We start from the raw sequence: 21,340 nt of genomic DNA, 5'->3' as shown, positions 1-21,340 counted from the left end.
TAAAGACAAATTGATGAGTCAATACATGTTCCGACCATTTTTAATGAGATGACATCCTCCATGCTCATTCATGAACGTCACAGTGCTTCTAGAAACTGACACAGTCTGGTCGTCTGTTCATTTATACAGAAGTAGGCATCAACGTCTCAAATGTATAAAACAGAGATTCAGTCATTTATTGATACAGTGTTTAAACAACAGGGGACATTCAAAATTGTGAAGTCTACATTCACTACATCACTAAAAATAACAAAGCTGTAGACGAGAGACCAGAACAGGTGTGACGTGTTGATACGAGTCTGGTGTTCACCCGCCGAGCCATACTGTTTAGGTCAAGGTTTAGCGCAACTGCATCACAGAGACCAGCTCATCTTCCTGTAACACATCCATGGGTACAACTTTACATTACTAATCCCCATAATGATATACAGAAGAGTTGGATTATGGACAGATATTGCAGATAGACCATTTACATTCCAGTTTTAACATTTTATATGCTCAATCATTTCATGCATCCAGAATTCTAGAACTGATCCCATGAAACTCAACAATGTTAGTTATTTTAAGGTTAACAGCTCTTTAAGGCAAAGTGATCCACCACACATAATAATTAATGGCAGGGAAACTCTGTGATACATTTAAATACAAAATACCTTAAGAAATAAATAAAATGTGCCCAAAAAAGTGAAACTTCATTGTATATATTACAGATTGTTCCATATAGCTGCGGTCAGGGAAGGACCTCCATCATATTAGAAGTGACTGGCCGATATTTGGTGCTTTGCTTGGCCAGTATCAGGCCTGACAGTGTAATCTCAATATGTGCATCGTGGATGAGAAGGGCATCTGTCATTCTTTTTCAACTTAAAATGGCAGATAAGTCCTGATGTTTTAATCTGTTTGCATCGTGGTTTTTAATATTCTTCTGTCTTCTCATCACTGTACAGGCATCCTTCAGACCAGATAATGGCGAGGGCCATTTCAGAGCTCTCTGCGATTGCTCAGTCCCTGAACAAAAAGATGGACGCAATGATTTCGGCTGCAGTTACGAGTGACAGTTCATCCAAGAGGAAAAACACAAACAGGTGCTTCTCAGTTTTGTTCTACTTCAATGATATTTCCAACACTGCCACAGAAGAGACAATTCTAACAAAAGTTGCCTTCAATGGGGGCGTTTCTCCAAAGGTACAAAGAGAGAAGGAGGGTATGTCAGCCGGGCAGGCATACCTTCCCAGCAAACAGCAGTCCCACTATGGTGAAGAATATGGACAGGACAAAGAGTACATAGGAGGAGCCCACCACTGTGTTGTTGGGGAGCTTATACGGCTGTCCTCCAACCTCGTTGATGTAGAAGCCGATTGGGAATATGAGAGCAGCCATACAGAACAGAACCACTGTGACAGAGCAGAAGCACATAAAGAAGAGCATTAACACCCCCCCTGGACCACTGATTCCCAAACCGGGGTACTTCTGCAGATGCCAGGGAGTACGGGGAAAGATGTAATGGATAAATAAAATAGATAAGTAATGGATAAACAGTTGAAAAAGTTAGCTAAAAGAAACAGATAAACAGTTGAAGTAGTTAGCTAAATGTAATGGATAGCTGAAATAGTTAAAGTAATGGATAAATAGTTAAACAGTTAGCTAAAAGTAATGGATAAAATGGTTAAAAGAGAGCTACAAGTAATAGATAAACAGATAAAATTGTTAGCTAAAAGTAATAGATAAATGGTTAAACATTAGCTAAAACATATAGAAAAGTAAGAGTTGAAATAGTTAGCTAATGTATAAACGGTTGAAATAAATGGTGGCGTCAATGAAAGGGTACCTGCACCTTTCCCCAGCTTTCAGTTATTATAATGTGTGGAAAAACTGCCCCTAGTACTGATGGTCTACTCAGGAGAACCTGCTTCATATTTTTCTATATTTAGAGCCAAGTGAAGCACAGCTCCTGCTCTGGTCCTCTGGACAAACGCTGTCTCTTTGCTGTAAAAATAGAAACCAGCACATCAATTACAGCTCCTCGGCAGTCACTTTGTCAAGATGTTCATTATTACCAGACTAAAAGCTTCTCAGAAATTAAACGCAGAATTCTGATGACGAGGTACACTCCATTTATTTCAGACGAGATTCTCAAGCAGTATCTCTCTTATTTTCACAGGCATTTTATAAACTATAATGGGCAGTTTTGCCTTGAGCTGCAGTTCACTTCTGACCTTGATGTGGTACTTTACAGCTAAAAGGTTTTAGTGTGATATTAAAGCAACAGCGCAACTTCAATATTCATAAATCCTGTCATGTAACAGCTGCAGAGTGGATGCAGACCAATTACTCACAGGATCACCTGTTGGAGCTAAACCGCTTTCAGCCAGATGCAGCACGCATATCCATCCAAACCATTAACATCCCTCAAGAATTATTTCGGAAAAACGGAAGCATATTTGAGGGAAAGGAGGTTCCAGAGGAGGGATACGCAACAGACTAAGGAAGAGAGGCAGCCAGCTACTACCTGCGATGACCCTGTCAAACGTTAGATCGCCACGGAATAAGACTGAGGAACTTTCCACGCTCGTCAGGTAAGATCTGGATTATCGGCAAACCAGCCTGTTCTGTTTTACAGGAACATGGCTCTCGGGGGGTACAGACTTTCAACTAGGTGGTTTTAACATCATTCGCTTTGACAAAGATGCAACAACAACACGGAAGTCAATTGGGGGCGGGCTCTGCATGGCTGTCAACAGCAAGTGGGCAACAAACTTTTCACTGTGAGAGACGTGAGAGACACAGAGCTGTAAGCATTATGAGCACATGAGTGTGTCCTTCAGACCTCACTACTTACCCCGAGAGTTTTCTCAGATCACCGTCTTTTTAGTGTATGTACCAGGGCCTTTAATCTAGCTGCAGAACACATAGCTGACAGTTACAACAGAGCTGGCAGTCAGACTGGAGAAAAGTCAGTGTTTTCACTTAGGGGATTTTAACAGGTGTGACATCACCATTCACCATTTACCCAACCTAGAGTAATATGTCACAGGTCCCACCAGACCATACTGAACCATGCTATGGCAACATCACAAATGCATCTCAAAACCATGCCCACCTCTCGGTCGCTCTGACCATAATGTCATTTTACTTCTGCCAAGATATAGATCACAAAAACAGGGGAACCCATCACAAAATTTTATTCTGTGAGGACACTGTCACTCCCAACAAGCAAATAACTATTCACCCAAACAATTAAAAAATGGGTTACAAAGGACAGGAAAAACTGCCTGGTCCAGAAGAAAACCCCCTTTTCTGAAAGGAGACAAGCTCAGGGTGAGAGAGCTGGAGAAGGAGTTCAGGAGGAAGGCCAAGCTGGCTAAGATACACTATAAGAACAAGGTGGAACAGAGACTACCTCTGGAATGTGAGGGAGGCGTGGCTTAAACACCATGATGGGCTGAGCCCCCAAACCTGCAGTGGTTGGCCACTCAGATCCCACCTCCTTTGCAGAGTAGTTCAACAGTGGCAGCACTCAAATCACCTGGACCTCCCCAACCCCCAGCTCCTCCCTCCAAGCTATCACTATTGATGAACATCTGGTAACCTCCACCCTACACAGGGTCCACCCACACAAGGCCGCTGGCCCTGACAGGCTCAGAGGCAGGGTGCTCAAAGAATGCTCCACTCATCTAGGTGGAGTTCTCACAAGGTTGTTTCAGCACCTCCTGGATTCTGCCTGTGTTCCAGCCAGTGGAAGGAATCCACCATAATCCCACTACCCAAATAGACACCTGCTAAGGACCTGAAGGACTACCGACCAGTAGCCTGGACATCTGTGCTGTGCAAATGTACGGAGAGAGTTGTGTGCAACCACCTGTCGAACATACTGTCAGACAAACTGGATCCACTTCAGTTTGCCTATAAGGCAAAACGTAGTGTAAAGGATGCATGTCTCACACTTTTAGACACTGTCACTAAGCAACTGGACTCGGCACACCCACACACGAGAAATTTTATTCATGGACTTTTCTTCTGCTTTTAATACACTAAACACAAACAACCTGCTGCACTGCCTCACTGACCTCCAGGTCCCCCCCCCACTGATTTTATGGATAAAGAATTTTTTACAGGACAGACCGGGCTATGTCTCATCTCCAAGGGGGTAAGCCAGAGATTGGACAGTGAAGCTGACCAAAGCCTGCATGGAGGAATCCATGTAGGCCCAAAAATGACGTCAAACCCTGTGACAGCCCATCGCACATGAGAGATGTAACCGTATTGCTTAGATTATAAACTCTCCGCAATCAAAAAAAACTATCAGAGCCGCTGTGTTGGTGTTTGGCAGGTGAACCTTGTAGGTGGGCTGATTAAACAGTGACGATCCGAGTCAGACAAACACATTGAGCCATGAAACTTTTTGTTGGCGAAGCTATGCAGCTACTAGAATTATGGTGTTTCTGCCGTTGTTCTACATCATTAAACCACGGTTATGCTGCGCGATCATGTGCAGTAGACGGTGGTGCCAACAGGAAGTAGCCCTGTAGTAGTATTTTATTGGTCCAAAACTGGCTTCACTGCTCTCCATTTAAATCAGCAGGGTGGCTTCATCCAGTAATATACGGTCTATGCTTATCACCCATTCTCTTCTCTGCTTATACTAACGGCATTTCCGGCAGCAGTGAAGGAATAACTCTTTTTAAGTACGCAGATGACATGACCCTGGTGGCACACCTGACCGGCACTGATGCCCTATCCCAATACTGACAGGCAGTCAACAACCTGGTCCAAACATTTACTGAACATTCACTGGAGCTCAATACAAAAGGAACAATACAAAAGGAGCTGTGCTGTGGCGGAGTCAAAACATCTTCCCATCTCTTCCAACCTCTCAATGGGTCAGCTGGTGGAGCAGGTTGAGTCCTTCAAATACCTGGGAACAGAGATCAACACCTGCCTGTCATTCATACAACAGCTGACTCCGTGTACAAAAAAGCACAACAGCGCCTCTACCTGCTGAGGAAACTAAGGACTTTTCATGTCAGCAAGGATATAACTCTGGTTTACTGTTCACGCATTGAATCCACTCTCACCTTCAACATTTCATCCTGGTATGACCTCTTCACTGCCAAACATAAAACCATAATAAACCACTGCAGTAAGATAATCGGCTCACCACACACCCCCTTTTCTGAACTGTACAACCGCTCTGTGATCAGTCTATCTATCTATCTATCTATATTTACCAAGGTTGCTGATGCTTTCTACCAAAGGAAAGACGCAAAATATATAAAGATGATACAAACAGTCTTCTAAAGCATTTGATGGTTAAGAGACTGTCCTTGACTCTGGAATGCCATTTGCTAAAAGAGATACAATTAAATACGTCCATAGATAGTGTGGATTGGACATTGCATGGACATGCATTCCAATTGAAATTTTGACACTACTGATTCAATCTCCACATGATGACAAGCGTCACCTGCATGTGTGATCACACCACAGAGACATATTTGTGGTTGGAATAAGAGAGGAGAGCGGAAAGGATGAGAGGTGACGGTGAACACCTACTCCCTGTGAAGGCGATCCATCGGGCGTATCGGGCGGCCTCGCGGCGCCAGCTTGACATCACCAGCAGACCACAGGTGACAGTGAGGGAGATGATGCCCAGGATGATGAAGAAGAGCGTGATGATCCACTCTGGGGGCAGCTGCGGGGGCATGCAGGTTCGGTCTCGGCCGTGGATGGTCTGGCATTGCCGGATCAGACCCACAGTCAGAGATCCTTGACGGAGACAGAGAGGGATCATTTGTATTAATACTTTTTAACTGCAATTCTACATTTATTAAATATGCTTTTATTTCACACTTGCTTCTTGTTGGATACATCGATAAAGCGACAAAATCATAGTCAGTTATTACGGAGCAACATTAGCATTAATTGGAGTCATGTTTCTGGTCGCCTGGAGAATGTTATCAACCATTTTTTTGGTTAACTCCTTTGGGAAATATCTGGCTCATTAGCACCTAACCCTAATGCTCCACTATGTTCACCAGCGAGTCACTATCTGTGTCTGTCTGCTGTTTGGTGCTGAGCGGGTAATGTACACAGGGTAGAGTTTTTTTTATTAAAACCCAGCTGCCTGTTGCGGCCCGAAAACTACACCATAATAGTGAACCAAAGCAGGAAAGTTGCGGCCATAAAGCTAAACAATGAGCTGAAACTCACTATAAAGCTCTTTAAAGGCGAGGGGAGCTGCAGATTTGGTTATTTCTGTAGGGTCATTACTACAAGCACCCCATTTCTCACTGTCACATAGTTTTCACATTCTCATACATTTTATTATAAAAATATCAATTACAATCCCTTTAATTTACAAAATAAAACTCAATCAAGTTTTCAGAGGCTTTAAACCCCGTTCAGATTGGATGAATTTTTCAGGGATTGTAATAGATAGAACATTAGCCTGGCTCCACAGTAGCTAACATATCATCCCAGATGGTTTTTAGCCTGTACAAAGTGGCTGTTAATAATAATACTCCACAGTCTACTGCGTTTTAAATCCATTATATGAAAGGCAGCTTATAGCATACTGGTAGCTGGCAGTACAGCGGTTTGTTTGATGAGTTTGCTTTCTATACATAATAAACTCAGTATAATGCACAGCAACATATGACATCATTTGTTCATATGTTGACTCTGGCTGTAAGACATGACAACCTCCAAGGAGTTTGATTCCCCACAAGCCCCGGGGCCCGAGAAACCTGTTGGTATGGAAATACTCTGGTGGGCGGTGTGCCAAGGCAGCAGTGACCCTCAGTGATACATGTGTGACGTCAAACTGGTTCAGGGTTGTGGCATGAACCACCAAAGCATCAGCGTGAGAGACAGAGGCATTATTACTGAGTACGTAGAAGCCTCCACACCGCACAGAGCGTATGAATGCAAAATTAAATCCTCCCACACCTTCATTTATTCCTTTGTCTTCTTGCTTTTTCTTACTTATTATCTTCAGCAAGCAGTTAGTGCCTGCCAAGCAGAAACAGAAGAAAGATGGGCTTTATACATTTTATGGACTTATTCAGGGCAATTTAAACCCATCGTCTGAAGAATTAACATAATTGTCATGATGGCCAAAATTACAAGTAACCGATATTACAAAGAGTGGAAGAACACAGGGAAGCACTGAAACATCTTGTAATTAGGAGGAAAATTAAATAAAATAAGCTTGTTTTGAATAAACCTGGTACTTAAAACCATTAAGGACCCATCAATTTACTATTTTACTATTTTTAAATTATGTGCAAAATATGTACAAGTAAAATTATGGACCTTAGAAAAATACAATTAACACAACAAAACAGAAGACAGAATTTAGACAGATTCTCGAGACAATCCTTTAATTATTTATTGTTGGCTTGAATTGGCTTCAGTTCCTGGTCATGGCTGCAGTACTAGGTGATGATACCAGGACCAGGTTGAACCACATCCTCCTACAGGCTAACCTATTCCCACTATACGCACGACATCCTGTTCCCTCTCAACACATCCTTTCATACCTCGGGGGTGGGGGACAGTGTAAACTGTGCATTAGTTTCCTGGCTTACTGGAATCTGCATACCAAAAAAAGAAAGTGTGTTTTTGCTTTATGCCATTATCGAATGTGGATTTTTGTTTATAATAAAAAAATTGAATAAGAAAGCAATATTTTTAAAGTTCAGTGTGTAAGTTTTAGTGGCATGTAGTGGTGAGGGATGTGAATTGCAACCAGCAGCTCCCGGTGATTTCCCGAGTTGTGAAGTCGTTCTTCCATCTTCAGTGAGTGTTCATGTGCTCTTAAGCTGGAATGTGGTATCAACATGGACGCTAGTACAAATAAGAGTTGGATTAGTATTATCAGAGTGTATAAACAGCTTAATACTTACAAGTACTTAAAAGGTCTTTACACTCATACTGTGGCCTTACCAAACTAATAAAAGACAGAAGCGGTAGGAAATAGCGCATGCTTCACTTCTTACAATGTGATGTATTTGATGTTTCACTTTGCATTTGTTAAAATGGGATAAAGGGAAATGAGGAGAAAAAAGGACTAGCCCAGTTTAAACAGCTTCTTCTTAGCCACCAAAAGAAAAAATGTTCTGATTATTTCAGAAATGACACTTAAAACTTTGCCTTGCTTTTTAAACATAATATTTTGATTGTGGGAAGCGTCACTCAACTGCTGTGCATTATCCAGTATTTTAAAAGGTAACCAGAAATGACCAAAAATGTAATATTGAGATGCAGTATTAGTTATCTGCAATGCATACTGACTCTGCTCATTAAATACAGATTTGGATACAGTGGTGAGTGGCATGACATGGAGTATAATTTTATTTATTTTTTTACCTCTGAGTGAGGCTGCCAGCTGAGACATCTGATGTTTGCCATAGCCGTGGTGTGAATACCAGCAAGCATTGTGTTTGTGCGCGTGTATGTGTTTTACAAGTGGCCAACCTTAACCTATACTTAGTGACCACTTTGAAAATTCAGACACTCTCCTGCTGCTTCAAATCTCTCAACACAACACTTAAGCACACAAACACACAGAGTGCTATTGGTGCGCGGTTTCCCACACACACACACACACACACACACACACACACACTACTAACATCGACCTTGTGGTAAATGGCAAAGCAATATGAATGACAGAGCAGTTTTTGAATAGTAGCTATAATAAACCAAAGTGATTCTAAATGATCGTGATAACCAATAAAAAGTTATCAGATTTACCTACATATTCACAATGACCTTATTAATGCCCCCCCCCCCCCCCTTCCTCTGGGTGTTTAAACAATCTGACCAGGTAACTAAATAGATTAATCAGAGCTGGGCTATGTGCAGAGGCACTGTTTGAGAGAAAATTATGAAACACATATTTGCACACACAATCATTATCTTTATGTTTTTGACTTCTACATTTACACAAAACTCTGACACCGCCAAAATAAAATACGTCACGACTAAGCCAGACGGGCTTTAATTCTCCAGGTGGAAAGCATTACTCTCCCAGGAGGCTTAATTAAAAGTCACACATCTTCATTCCCAAACAACACATCCTGCCTTCAGGTTATTACTATTCGGCTAATTAAACCGGAACAAAGGGCTTTTAGTACAGTAAGTACAGTCATTTCACACCATCATGTACTATGAGAAATGGGAAGGTAAAACCCTCCAGAGTGTGAGGTATTCTGAACTTCGGTCCACTTTGTATTATGATGATTGAGATAAAAAAGATTTGTCCGTGGTTACTCATTTAATTATGCAAGAAAAACTGCTTGTTATGTAGTCCTACTCAACTTGCAGCTGCAGTCAGTATTTTTTATAACAAATTAAATCCCATAATAACCACTCAGCACGGCTGTTATGTGCTTATCTCTACTCTACTGTAGCATTAGGTTGGAGGCTGACGAGCCCCGCTGGCAGCTGTGTATATACTGTAGTGGTTTGTTTGTCTATTGCATCAGTTTTAGTCCATTTTAAGGTTTTGGACTTTGTATCTGAATTTTACTCTATTGCCAAAACTAGGAAGGGTGGATGTAAGTAGAAGATAGTGGGATTTAGCCTAACACCTGCATTCACACACTTTAAATCTTGTATCAATAAAATCTGCCCACAAATACATCCTTTCAGACACAATCCTCTGTCCGTAGTGGAGCATAATAAAACTATTTAAAGACCCTGAAGACATCAAGTATTCTCTAGAACATTAAATACCCATGGCTAAATACGAAACAATTAAAGATAAAGTTCAGAAATCATCCTTAGTTAAAGGTTAATGGGGAACTCTCCCAATTTTATACATGACATTCTATTTACAGCTCTTAGGTATAGATAATACTTCTACATCTGTGAAAAAAGTTGTACAAAGCCTTTTATGACTCCGGAGAGAGCAGTGTAAAGTGAGATAAATGTCCTCAGGTGATGTCACTTGAGTCAATGTCCCTTGGAGCTGAAGACAAAGTTTTCTAAAGTTTGAAAATGAAAAATATTGGGGGGTGGAGTTAGAAAGAAGTGAGGCTACCAGAACTCTTTAGCCCGCTCCTCATCTCTGCTTGGGGCTAGCGGCTTGAGGCTACATTAGCAGTTACTAACATAACACACCCGAATCTGCAACAGAACCATTGGGGGTCGAGTTGCATGGTGGGTAATGTAGTTGCATGGTGGGTAATGTTATCCTTCTTTTAACTGTCTATCACGAATCCGACAATGTTATGAGAGTGCAATGCCAAGCATGCAGTGTACTCTTGTAAACACTTAAAACGCTCTGATCTGCTTTATCAGCACCGTGTTGGTGGGGTTTGACTACATTTGACGGAATGCTTTACATCCCATTTTGATTAAAATACTGCAAAATCCTGATTGGTGTACATGTGACATCAACTTTTTACAGCTCATCCCGTCCTCAGTTCAAACCAGTAGAGAAAAGCACAGATTCAAACACAAATACAAAAATGTAAAATAACCAAAACTGTTCCAACTTTGGCAGAATTTTTTTTTCCATGTAGGATTTAATGGCAGTTACAGTAAGAAGGTGACTGAGAAAATTAGTGTTGGGCCTTTAAACTGCACAGAAATAATGACTGAATATATTTACAATGTGGGTGGCTTCTGAGGACAAACTCACATGTTGTGAGTGCCACACTACTATGTTATGTTGAAGGACAGGTGAAGATGATCTTTCTTGACCTTTGCTGAACTCAGGAGCCAATTTAGACACTGCATTGTTGCAGTAATCACTATTTCCTTTTTTGTTTAGTTCCCACTCATTCACTACCCCTACATTGTAAAATTTCTCACCATTCCTCTGATTCCTAGCCTGGGGGACGCTCCATGGGGTCCCAACAAAATAAAGTGTGGTCACCACATGATTAAGGGGTGCAGAAAACTTTATCTTTTTATATCTTTGTGATTTTCTGTTGTCTGCAAAGTCTCCTTAAATCACTGTTGGTGGTAGCAGAGTAGCCTACCTTTTAGATTAGAAGTTTCATTTCCCCAGGGATAACCTACATAAACAAGTAAAACTCCACTTTTTCAGAACAGAGTGCCAACAACAAACCTACCAGCTGAGTCCCCGGTGCTGATCCAGTCCGGGTTGGCGATGCTGGCGATAGCGAAGACGTCTGCAGCGAGGAAGAGACATCCTGATATCACGGTGAGTTTATCCATGTCGGTGGACACAGGTGGAGGTCAGAGTGTTTTGGTGCCTCTATCTGCCCTAAAAGGAGGCGGGGCATTTAGAAGTCGGTAACCCGTATCTCGTGTCCCATCATCCCAGCCAGCGTCAGGGAACTTGAGGTGATAGTGAAGGGGTCGTTTTGATCCACGATTTGTCTCCACATCGTGTTTGATCCCAGGCGGTTCCCTCAAAAGATAACCTTTTCATAAGTCCTGCAATACCCGAGCCTGGTCCGACCTGCTGTCCCTTCTCCAGCCCAGGAGGAGAGGATCGCTGCCCGGGCTCATGGATCGCTTAGCTCCGGATGCATCCCAGCGACATTTACGGAAAGGCGAGCGGATAATTTACATAAAGTGTTTGCTTTAATCGATGGTTAATTATAAGTGAAGGGGGATTCGTGCATGCAGTCGACTTGTTTCCTGAGTCTGCACGGAGCCCCAGACCTCTCTCCCTCCAGATGAACGCGTTTTCTTTCCTCTGTACACACACAGACGGAAACGCCGCCCATGTTCGCAGCAAACCGCTCTCCGAGAGCTTCACATCTCCACACTCATATGCTGCGGACCGTCTTTTCACCCCTTCAAGAAAAAACCTCTGTACAGCGCAGCGAGTGTTTCGCAGCGATGCTGTCCTCTCTCAGCGATGGAAACATACAATTCAGTCAGCTTGCGTCTCCATGTCTGTAGTGGATAACTCTCGCGAGAAAATAACCGACGCTCATGGTAGTTTTCATCACCATAAATTATGCATAGGGGAGTCATTTAAAGGAGTTGCTGAAACACCTCTGAGCACATTGTGCAATGAAGACTGGTACCTTTCCTTTCTAAGAGTTAATACTCAAAAGTTGCACTTATTAAACTGGAGGGCCCATCCCTTGCTTGCTCTGGAGCTATACTACAGTCTTTGTGGGCAGATTGAGTTTTCCCTTCTTGGACTTCTCCTCCATTGACTTGACAAATCATTAATTTAGCCTGACTCGGTCAAAAGCTCCAGAATAAGCAAGTAGACCTTGAGTAGGGACTGCTTTGTTTACATGAATCAAGAATGAACTGTAAAGCTAGAGGTCATACATTTTATTTTATAGCATCCAAGACATAGAACACCACAACAACAACTAAAACTCTATAAGGTAGATAGAATTTATTCATTATTTTACATGAGCTATACAGTTAACATGGACAGATGAGTTGTGCATGACACTGTTGATGCACCAGAGCAGCATCACCTGAAAATAGTGTTACAACACCTATAAATAACCAGTGGTGTTGACATCATATCTCTCAGAATAACATTTCAAAAGGTGATGGTGACCTCTGTCCTTTGTCAAAATGTAAAGGAAACAAATTCTGCTTTGCCGTCAGAGTTAGGTACAGTACGAGGTGTCGAGCATGGCTTTAGATCTCATCCAAGAAGGGTGTTTTTACAAGGTTGCCACTGGATGCCATAGTCTTCTTGCCGGACACAAATTTCTTGGCAGCCTGGAGATAAATAGCAAGAAAGTTAAGAACACCATTATTAACTAAAAAAACAAATTTTTACAGAATTCAGCAAATCTTGAAATTATTTTCTAAGTGAAGTATATTCAGTAATATACAGTACAACTATGTTCATTCTTAAACATCCTGAAAATAACCAAGCACTGACAAGAACCAAATGTCTTACGTTGGCGATGTCAGTCAAGGAGACGTTGTCAATGTTTTTAGAGATCTCCTCAGAGGAGCAGTAGGATCCGCTAGTCAGAGCCTGAGTGCCCATGGCCTCCAGCAAACCCTCTGAAGTCTCCAGAGACATCAGGAACTGCCCCTTCAGCTGGGCCCTGCAGAGAAAACAAAGACAAGGACATCATAAGCTACAATAGTGCAAACGAGGAGGAAAACAGTTACCTTGATATATTTTCTTCTGAATGTTAAGTATGGTGGGGGAAAGGAAGTGAAATGTTTTAATTAGTTCAGTTTTGACCCTTTAATCAGTTAACCAGTTCACTTTAAAGCAAGATTATGTTGAGGACAATAGTTTTACCAGGGATGTAGTATTTTTTTCTTAAAATAACAGCCTCAAAAGCATTTTGATGGTACAATGACTTCTAATTAGGGAGGATGGCGTCCCCGTCATTGCCACTCTGGGTGTGGAGCGCCTGCTCTAGCACTATGTAGCATTGGAATCCCAGGCAGGCTCTGGATTCTCAGTATGGCTTTCCTGGCAGAGGTTATGAAGAGACCAAAGAAGACAATGGCAGAGGAAGCAGGGAAGAGAAAAAGAGAGAGTGAACGAGCAAGCTGAAAGGCTGCAAGACAAATGCCGTGCTGGCCTTCTTTCTGTTAGACTAGTAGGGCTGTGCAATATGGCAAAAAATTATTTTTCTGATATGTCATTTCATATCCCAGTAACAATATACATCCCAATATAGAAGATTTTTTGTAAATTCAATGAAATATGGCATTTCCAACTGGAACTCGGGATATTTCTCTGCATTATAAAGGTGGGGTAAGTGAGAACTAAGAAGGGAGAAATCCAACACCATGACAAATGATAGAGTGAACAACGACACAGCAAGTAATGTAACTAATGTTAGCTAGGTTATGGATTAGCAAACTGACGGCACTTACTGCTGCAAAGCTAACATGAGAGGACGAGATGGTCCCAGAGCAACACAGCAGTTCGACACAGCAATTTCACTCTAGTGCTGCTACAGCTAACATCACAACAACAGCATGTCTTGTTGAACTATAAGGTAAGCTGTAGGGGGTGGTGACGCAGTGGATAAGACGCATGCCTTTATATACACTGTGAGACACCAGTGTCTCCCTGAGCAAGACACCTAACCCCTAGTTGCTCCAGAGGTGTGCAACCTCTGACATATATAGCAATTGTAAGTCGCTTTGGATAAAAGCGTCAGCTAAATGAATAAATGTAATGTCCGTGGGCAAATCATTTAACGTTACCTGACTGACACGCCCATCATGGCTGGAACTGCTAGATATTGTTGTGTGGCTCGTCCATTATATTTAATGCAATTTCTTCTTCTGCAAAAGTCGCTACACATTGGTGGTGGTTGAGGTGAGTCCCCCCCACTTCACTATGAAGCACTTTGAGTATCTATGATATAGCGCTATATAATTGTAATTCATTATTATTATTACTGGCACGTGTGGAAGAACCAGAACGGACCACGCCGAAGTAAGTCTCAAGTTGAATATTAGTGGTTCAAATTCCAAAGTAAAGCAAACTTCACCGCAGTGCATAGCGTCGTTCCTTCACTCAATATTACGGTAAAGTGTGGAATTTGCGACAACGATATAAACGATACAGCATAATTCTAAATGATAGACGTTTTTCTATCGTCAAACGATAGATATTGTCCTATACACAGCCCTACTAGTAAGTAAAAACTTATTAGCTGGCTTGCTGTGTCTTGTGTTGTTGCACTTGCCTGATATTTGGCTATGTTACCAAAGTTGTCGACATCATAAGTACTGTAACTGTAACAAATGCACGCACACAGCTGTCCATATTTATGACAGGCAGTGTATTTACATATGTGTATTTTACATTTTGAAATGAAAGAATAAAATTAAGACAATGGAATTACTAGTAAGTGTTTACTAACTATTCATATCAAAGCTGTGTCTCTGTCTGTGTGTCTTACTTGGCCCGAGTGAGGTCAGCAGCTGTGACTCCACCGTTAGCAACCGCCTTCACCTGGTCTAGAGCGGCCTTAATCACCTGGAGAGACAGAGATTATGTCAAGACATTTTACTGTTTCCAGTTTAATTTTGACACAAATAGACTGCAGCTACAAACATGGCTGTTGTCATGACTATGGGATACTTACATCACCTGCAGCTGCAGCCTGAGAAATGGTGTAGACCCCAAACAGACCAGAGTCAGAGTAGCTTGCATTGAACGCACTAACCTGTAAAGGAAGAAAAAAGAAAATGTTTTTACAGGCAGTGCAATCATTAACACATATGAAGGAGAAGGTATAGAGCTTTCACGGTAAAGATGCACAAAACAAGGTGAGCCAGTCAAAATGGATGTATGAGCGGTTTTACAAGTTTATATTACAAACTGACAACCACTCACATCAAAGGGGTCAGCAGTTGCCTTGGCAACACCCTGGACCAGTTTGCTGGAGGCACATGAGCCCCTCTTGACATGCGGACCAGCTCCCAGTAAATGCTGCAGGACACTGAAGGCCAGAGCCTCGCTGGTGCCCGCTGCTGCTGACTGGCTCACCACCGCTGAGTGGACCAAAGTGCTGGTGCTGGGCAGACGAATCTCACCTAGAGAGAGGCAGGAGCGGGCGAGACAGGGAGGCATTCAGGGTGGTACATTTTCTTGGGTTGGAAGTATTAAACTACAGTTAAACTTCAAGTGGCGTATGACCAACACGCAGATGTTTTACAACGTTGGTACAGCTCACCTCCACGGTACTGAGCCTTAGCCCCTGTGGTGCCCGTCCCGCTGCGAATGTTGAGGAAATGCTCCCCAACTTGTTTCAGCACTGCGTGGTCGACACCTGAAGAAAAGAGAAACATCATAAACTTGATGATTGCTTGGTTTGTTACTTTGACATCCATTCCCATTCATAGTATCATATAAACACACATCAAGTTACGACAGTACTGATATCATTATAGTGTTATTATGTTAAAAGGTATAATGACCCTTACCAAGTCCAACAAGAGCCATTCTTGAGCTTGTGAAATTGTTCTGGACAAACTGGTGCAGCTGGATTAAAAATACAAGCGTTAGAAAGAGGTTTTAAATGGGTATCCATAAGTCTGAAGGACTAAACAGTGGAAAAATACTTACATGTTCAGACTGGATGTTGCCAACCATGTGGTCAGGACAGTACAGGGAGTTACAGAGAGCATTCTTGTAGGCAGCTCCATGCAGACCTTCAACCACACCTGGAAAAGACAGAAAGAGCCATGACCACAAACTGCAATATTCTGATGTTAAAGCTAAAACGTGACGTCTTCCTAATTGATAAATCACTATATGTGCCTGTATGGTGCAGTGATTGGATTTGGTGCACCCGTTTAATCTCCTTTTGTCACTTGAGTATGTGTGTGACGCTCTCCTCTGCAGTGTGCTCACTATACACTCCACACCGGGCTCTCGCAGGAGCCCCTAAAAACGGATACGTACAAACCAGAGAAATGATTTATGAGCTGTGTGTGAGTAACGTTAAATACAACAACCTATCATAACCACCCCCCACCCCGCCCCTCCGCTAATAATTCAAAACATAGTCAGACTGAAGCGGAAAGACAGAAGAAAGTAGGAAGAAGGTAAGAAAGGTTTGGGTTTACATAGCTAGCCATTTAATGTTAGTGTATTAATGACATTTGTTGTTTAACATGTTCAACTTTTCTCAAAGCCAATGTGCTCGTCAGTGTCACAGCCTGGATAGGGTGGGACATTAAAAAAAGTTTGACGTGCTAAAGCAAATCTTTAAATGTTGAACAATATGATTATTGACAAGTTAGTAGGAAGCATTAACAAATTAGAGACTAATCTAGAGCATATTCTCTTCCAAAGGGATTTAATGAATAAACACAATCCACAGAAATAAACAGCTGTAACCAGATTTATTTAGGGCTGAAATGATTTATCGATTAATTCCATTACTAAGAAGCATCAACGAAAATTGTTTGCATGGAGGCTTCGTTTAATCCATATGACTATGTAGCACACACTGTTTCGCTCCGACATTTATTACTGTCGCCAAGCAAAAGTATTTCTTAATCGATGAATCAGTGAAATAATAATCTGTAACAAAACCTCGATTATTAAAATCATTGTTAGCTGCAGCCCTAGATTTAATATTCAACTAGTAGTATAATAGTATACTATTATATGAAATTATTATATATAGTAACTAATATATTAACATTATACTAACAGTATACTATTAACAGAACATTATACTTTTTATTTAGTGTTGTAATATTATACTAATACAATTATTTACACAAGTTCCTCCTCCATATTGTTCAGTAATCTTGTTTGCGTGGTTTGTGTTGGTGCTCCTGGTGTACCGTATAGCTTCCCTGGCTGAAAAACTGCAAGTCCCCATTTAACTTTGTTGGAGTTGAGAAATACATTTCAAAATGTCAGTATTTTGTGCATTTCCCTTGATAATCAAGCAAGTAGACTCATAGTACTATTTTTTCCATCACATCGTAATCGCAATATTACCCACAATAATCGCAATTTGACTTTTTCTCCAAATCGTGCAGCCCTAGTGCAGGGCATTTGACAGTTTACAACTCAAACAATGACAGCTTTTTCACAATGTGTGACACTGCTTGATAATACCATATACTTTCTGAATCTGCATCATACTTATGGTGTAATCAAAGTGGCATTTTCCATCAGTAATCAGGCTATGCTCTGAAGCACACTGGTGGGAATAAAAAGTAAGTAGTTCTACAATAAACCACTGTGGACATCCAGATCTAAAGACATATTTGGGATGAGGTCAACAGTCAGATTATTGCAGACCAAATAAACAGTCTGTGGGTGCATTGCAAGTGAAATAAAGGCACACCTATTTGAGTGCTCTGTGCAGCCTGGGCCTTGTCCATCTTCACTCTGGGCGTGAGGTCTGACACCTCCCATGGCCGGAACTCTTGGGCTGTAGTCACGTTGATCAAATACTCCATGACTGTGTCACTGTAGACAAACAACAGAGAGGGACAAAAACGCGTTAGTGGTATGAGGTGCTGAAACTTTTCGTGCTGTATGTATGTTTTTGCCCTTTATACCTATTAGCCTGCCCTAGAACTTAGTCAGGCCTATCGCCTTATTAGCATAATTTTAACATTGATGTTTTTTTTGATTGTTTCATTTTACATTGTATTATTATATTTGCTTGTGGTTTGTCCTATGTATTCTTTTTGTAAAGTGTATTGGGGACATGCTGAATGGTGATTCTGCACACAAATTTATTTGCCTGATTGTTTTATGAAAATGCGGTGTAAGAGAGTGCTTTCACATTATGCTTACCTCAGCCACAGTTCTTCATGAAGAATTAAGCTACAAGTGTTTTACAGATCCCTTTCTAGTCTAAAAGGAGCGAATATTGATACTAAAAACCCAACGATTTCTGACTTGCGTAGTTTTATTACGCAAATTATTATTCAGGGACTTACATGTCGTCTCTCAAGCAATCAACGGTGTAGATCATGTTCTCTCTGGAAGAAGTCACGCTGCAGAGAAACACAGATGTATAGATATCCAGATAAGAAAATTTTCACTTGTCTTCAGTGGTTTGTTATGAAGTTTCTTGGAGGTTACTGACCTCAGGCTCCCCCCCACTGCCTCAACACCACGGCATATCTTGAAAGCGGAAGCTCCTTTGGTTGTCTGGAAAAGTAGGGGAAAAAAAGTTAAAAAAGAAGGCAAATATACACTGAGTACAGTTTTGCTTTACAGCCGTATGATTAATGCTATATTAAAACCAGGGGATAAAGGACAACCAAATAAATAGCTGTTTCAAACTCAAAATACACAGAGTATATCTTACCAGGCTGGAGGCCAAGCGGAGGAGGTGGGTGACCCCCTGGTTCTCTGGGGTCTCATAACGACAGCCGGCCCTGATGAACACTCCGATCTTGGAGGCTGGGGAATAGTTCTCCAGGGAGGCGATCACCAGTCCACTGGGCAGTTTGGTCACCTGGACAGAAGGACACATATGGAGACGTCCTTTAGTTTTATTATCAAGTATAGACGGACATTTAATTAAAACATGTCAGCCAATAAGCCTCAGTTTACACTTTTAAAAAGGGTAATCTAAGATCATTTGGACATTTATTTAGATGATTTGACATTTTATACTCAACATAATGAGAAGAGAAAAACAGCTAAAACATAATACATAAGTAACAGATGTCTTTTTCTATAAACAACCCAACTAATCCCTTCATTCTCAGACCCAAAACCACACTGTCTGGACTCAGCCAACCCCGGCTCAGCCATCCTCATCACTGCCCAACATACATGGACGTCCTGGTAGGAGTGGGCAGCCCCTGGAGAGAGCTTGAGGCCAGCCAGGGGCTGGGCAAGGGACTGGCCTGTTCTGGCAGCCGCATAGAATCGTCTCTGTGAAGAAGAAAGACATGTCAGCAACCACTGACCTGCACATCCTGTGGCTGTAACTTAACGTGTTCGGCGGCACCAGTGAACTCCACCTTACGGGCAGCCTGGGCCGCGTAAAGCCTTGTCTGGAAAAACAGAGAACATGGGAGGGCGAGACATTACAACTAATGTGTTGCTGGCTTGCTCAGCTGATGCGAGGGCATGAAAGATTATGCAATGAATGGCGTTAGTTTTCTTAACATGAATTCTGTCCACATGTGCTTCTCATACACAACATATTTTCACAAAACAGTTTGCATCCTCACATGGTACATAAGTGTAGCTGGACACCCTGCACTGCTTCTTCTGTGCTGGTAAAGTACTGTATGTTTTGGTACAACTCTTACAGTAGACCATGCATAAAACTGACCAACTGCCCCTGAACGGATTTCTGACACATGACAAAGTAATTCACCACATATAGTGTCACTTCAGGAGCTTTCCCATGATCTTCATCATCAACTCCATCTGCTGATGAAAGTCATATAATATGTTCTAAAGCTCATGAACTACCTACTAAATAGACCTGCTGGTCTTTCAAGGTAAATTATTTCAGACTTTTGACAGCCAATGTGAAATCAGTCACAAATAACTTTAGGTTTATTTGTAGGCTATTTTAATACGCACATTAAAAACCTTGTGTTCTTATTTCAGTACACATAGGCAACGTTACCAATTCTCCATGTTGAAAATATATTTTGATATTTTTGTGTATTGTGTAACGTTATCTGTTGGTTTATAACAGGCTCCAGCTGACTGCTTCCTCGTCTGCTCTTCATCACGCCTGGTCCGGACACGACTCTTCTGCCCACCACGCAAAGAGTAAAACGCACGCCTGCTGCGTGTGCAGCTGTACGGCACACAAATAAATAGGATATATTAGGTATATATAAGTCCTTACCGATAGCTGACTGATTCCCCGGATCCCCTTCATCTCCAGTCTCTCCTTCAAGCAGGACGATGAAGCAATATGGCTGACGTGAAAGTGCCCTACCCAGAATGCCCAGCGCGCTCCTCACTCGGAAAAGTACCGCTGAGCCAATGAGCGCGCGCCCTCTGTTGCCACGGAGATAAACTGTACAGTAATGACTGAACAAGATCGTACAAATGTGTCAGAAAGTCAATTCAGAATCATTTATTTTAACAATTCCTAAACAAAACGGCAGGGCTATCTGCTCTATGTCAAAAGGAGATAGTTGTTTCTTTCCCACATCTCACCACCAGGACAGGTTTTCGCAGTAATGTGCCATGGGAGAAGGTTTGGCTGTTGCTTAAGAAAAACCCATAGAGTGGATGTAAAACCCTCATAACACATAAATTAAATTGGATCTTGTAACACCACATTCTCAACAAAATATTCAGGAATTATAATATAATAAATAATAAATACATTATGTTCGTTCTGCACTGCACAACCAGACAGGTGCCACATTTGTTCTGACATTATACTTTTGTGAAGATATTACGGGTTTATTAGGCTACTGATAATTGAATATCATACAAAAACAAGCACTTGTCACCCATCCAAAATTTTATATACATAAAGAGCTTATTTTTTTCAGTTTTCCATAAACAATTTGAGCAGTATCTTTAATACAATCTTTCACAAATAAAAAAAGCTGTAATGACTGTAAATGAATGTATTGCTTTTAATTTATTTCATTGTCCTCTCTTGTTTTAATTTTAAACTATTACTATTATTTTTTGCATTTGTTTATGTTGTTCTTTACAGTGCTGATTAACACACCTGACATTTTGTTCAGATGATTGTTTTGTTTTTATTGGGAAAAATAAATAAAGTAACAACATTGCAACATAACTGCATTATAACACAAAATGATTTATCTGCATAAGTCAGTCAAATAATAAGGATATAAAAAAGTACCGGGAATAAAAATGAAAACAAACCAAAATACATAAAGTACAAATATTCAAAAACGTAAAAGTAATTACAGTAAACATTGAGTAACAATAAGCCGCATGTTCATA

General features: G+C 41.3%; 2 protein-coding genes and 1 long non-coding RNA gene across 6 annotated transcripts; 1 reads left to right on the top strand and 2 right to left on the bottom strand.

Annotated features, from left to right (window-relative positions):
• Positions 1–24: 24 nt before the first annotated feature.
• On the bottom strand, positions 25–11,890 carry LOC119915661 (uncharacterized protein C16orf52 homolog B-like). Of its 3 annotated transcripts, none has more exons than XM_038735309.1 (4): positions 11,088–11,890; positions 5,554–5,766; positions 1,228–1,394; positions 25–1,008 (listed from the first exon to the last, which is right to left on the bottom strand). In XM_038735309.1, exons 1-4 carry the CDS (start codon positions 11,191–11,193, stop codon positions 982–984), a joined length of 513 nt encoding a protein of 170 aa, XP_038591237.1. In that variant the 5' UTR covers positions 11,194–11,890; the 3' UTR covers positions 25–981. The 3 variants fall into 3 exon arrangements, with proteins under 3 accessions (XP_038591237.1, XP_038591236.1, XP_038591238.1); XM_038735308.1 differs by having other exon boundaries at positions 25–375; XM_038735310.1 differs by having other exon boundaries at positions 25–1,394; positions 11,088–11,889.
• LOC119915663 lies at positions 2,469–19,339 on the top strand. Its single transcript, XR_005446978.1, has 3 exons — positions 2,469–2,576; positions 11,063–11,179; positions 19,147–19,339. It is a non-coding gene; the product is annotated as an uncharacterized LOC119915663 (long non-coding RNA).
• On the bottom strand, positions 12,325–20,385 carry LOC119915659 (cytochrome b-c1 complex subunit 2, mitochondrial). Of its 2 annotated transcripts, none has more exons than XM_038735306.1 (14): positions 20,253–20,385; positions 19,351–19,437; positions 18,741–18,890; positions 18,516–18,580; positions 18,367–18,423; positions 17,763–17,887; positions 16,019–16,116; positions 15,877–15,934; positions 15,627–15,722; positions 15,287–15,486; positions 15,036–15,116; positions 14,850–14,926; positions 12,866–13,019; positions 12,325–12,681 (listed from the first exon to the last, which is right to left on the bottom strand). In XM_038735306.1, the coding sequence occupies exons 1-14, from the start codon at positions 20,283–20,285 to the stop codon at positions 12,598–12,600; spliced, it is 1,365 nt and encodes a 454-aa protein (XP_038591234.1). In that variant the 5' UTR covers positions 20,286–20,385; the 3' UTR covers positions 12,325–12,597. The 2 variants fall into 2 exon arrangements, with proteins under 2 accessions (XP_038591234.1, XP_038591233.1); XM_038735305.1 differs by lacking the exon at positions 19,351–19,437 and adding an exon at positions 19,214–19,315 and having other exon boundaries at positions 20,253–20,351.
• Between the last annotated feature and the right edge of the window lie 955 nt (positions 20,386–21,340).

This window comes from Micropterus salmoides, unplaced genomic scaffold, assembly GCF_014851395.1.
Source record: "Micropterus salmoides isolate LMB-PRFRI ecotype aquatic unplaced genomic scaffold, ASM1485139v1 Ms_hic_scaffold_21, whole genome shotgun sequence".
NCBI classification, from domain to species: Eukaryota; Metazoa; Chordata; class Actinopteri; order Centrarchiformes; family Centrarchidae; genus Micropterus; species Micropterus salmoides.
This window is presented reverse-complemented; position numbering and strand designations above follow the sequence as displayed.

Coding starts and splice junctions, on each gene's coding strand:
- LOC119915659 (XM_038735305.1), bottom strand. CDS start 20,285: ATGAAGGGGATCCGGGGAATCAGTCAGCTATCG. Junction 18,581..18,740: donor TCCGCTTGGCCTCCAGCCTG/GTAAGATATACT, acceptor CTACTTTTCCAG/ACAACCAAAGGAGCTTCCGC. Junction 13,020..14,849: donor GCTGACCTCACTCGGGCCAA/GTAAGACACACA, acceptor TTTTCTCTGCAG/GGCCCAGCTGAAGGGGCAGT.
- LOC119915661 (XM_038735308.1), bottom strand. CDS start 11,193: ATGGATAAACTCACCGTGATATCAGGATGTCTCTTCCTCGCTGCAGAC. Junction 5,767..11,087: donor CAGCACCGGGGACTCAGCTG/GTAGGTTTGTTG, acceptor GTCTCCGTCAAG/GATCTCTGACTGTGGGTCTG. Junction 376..1,227: donor GACTGCTGTTTGCTGGGAAG/GTATGCCTGCCC, acceptor GATGTGTTACAG/GAAGATGAGCTGGTCTCTGT.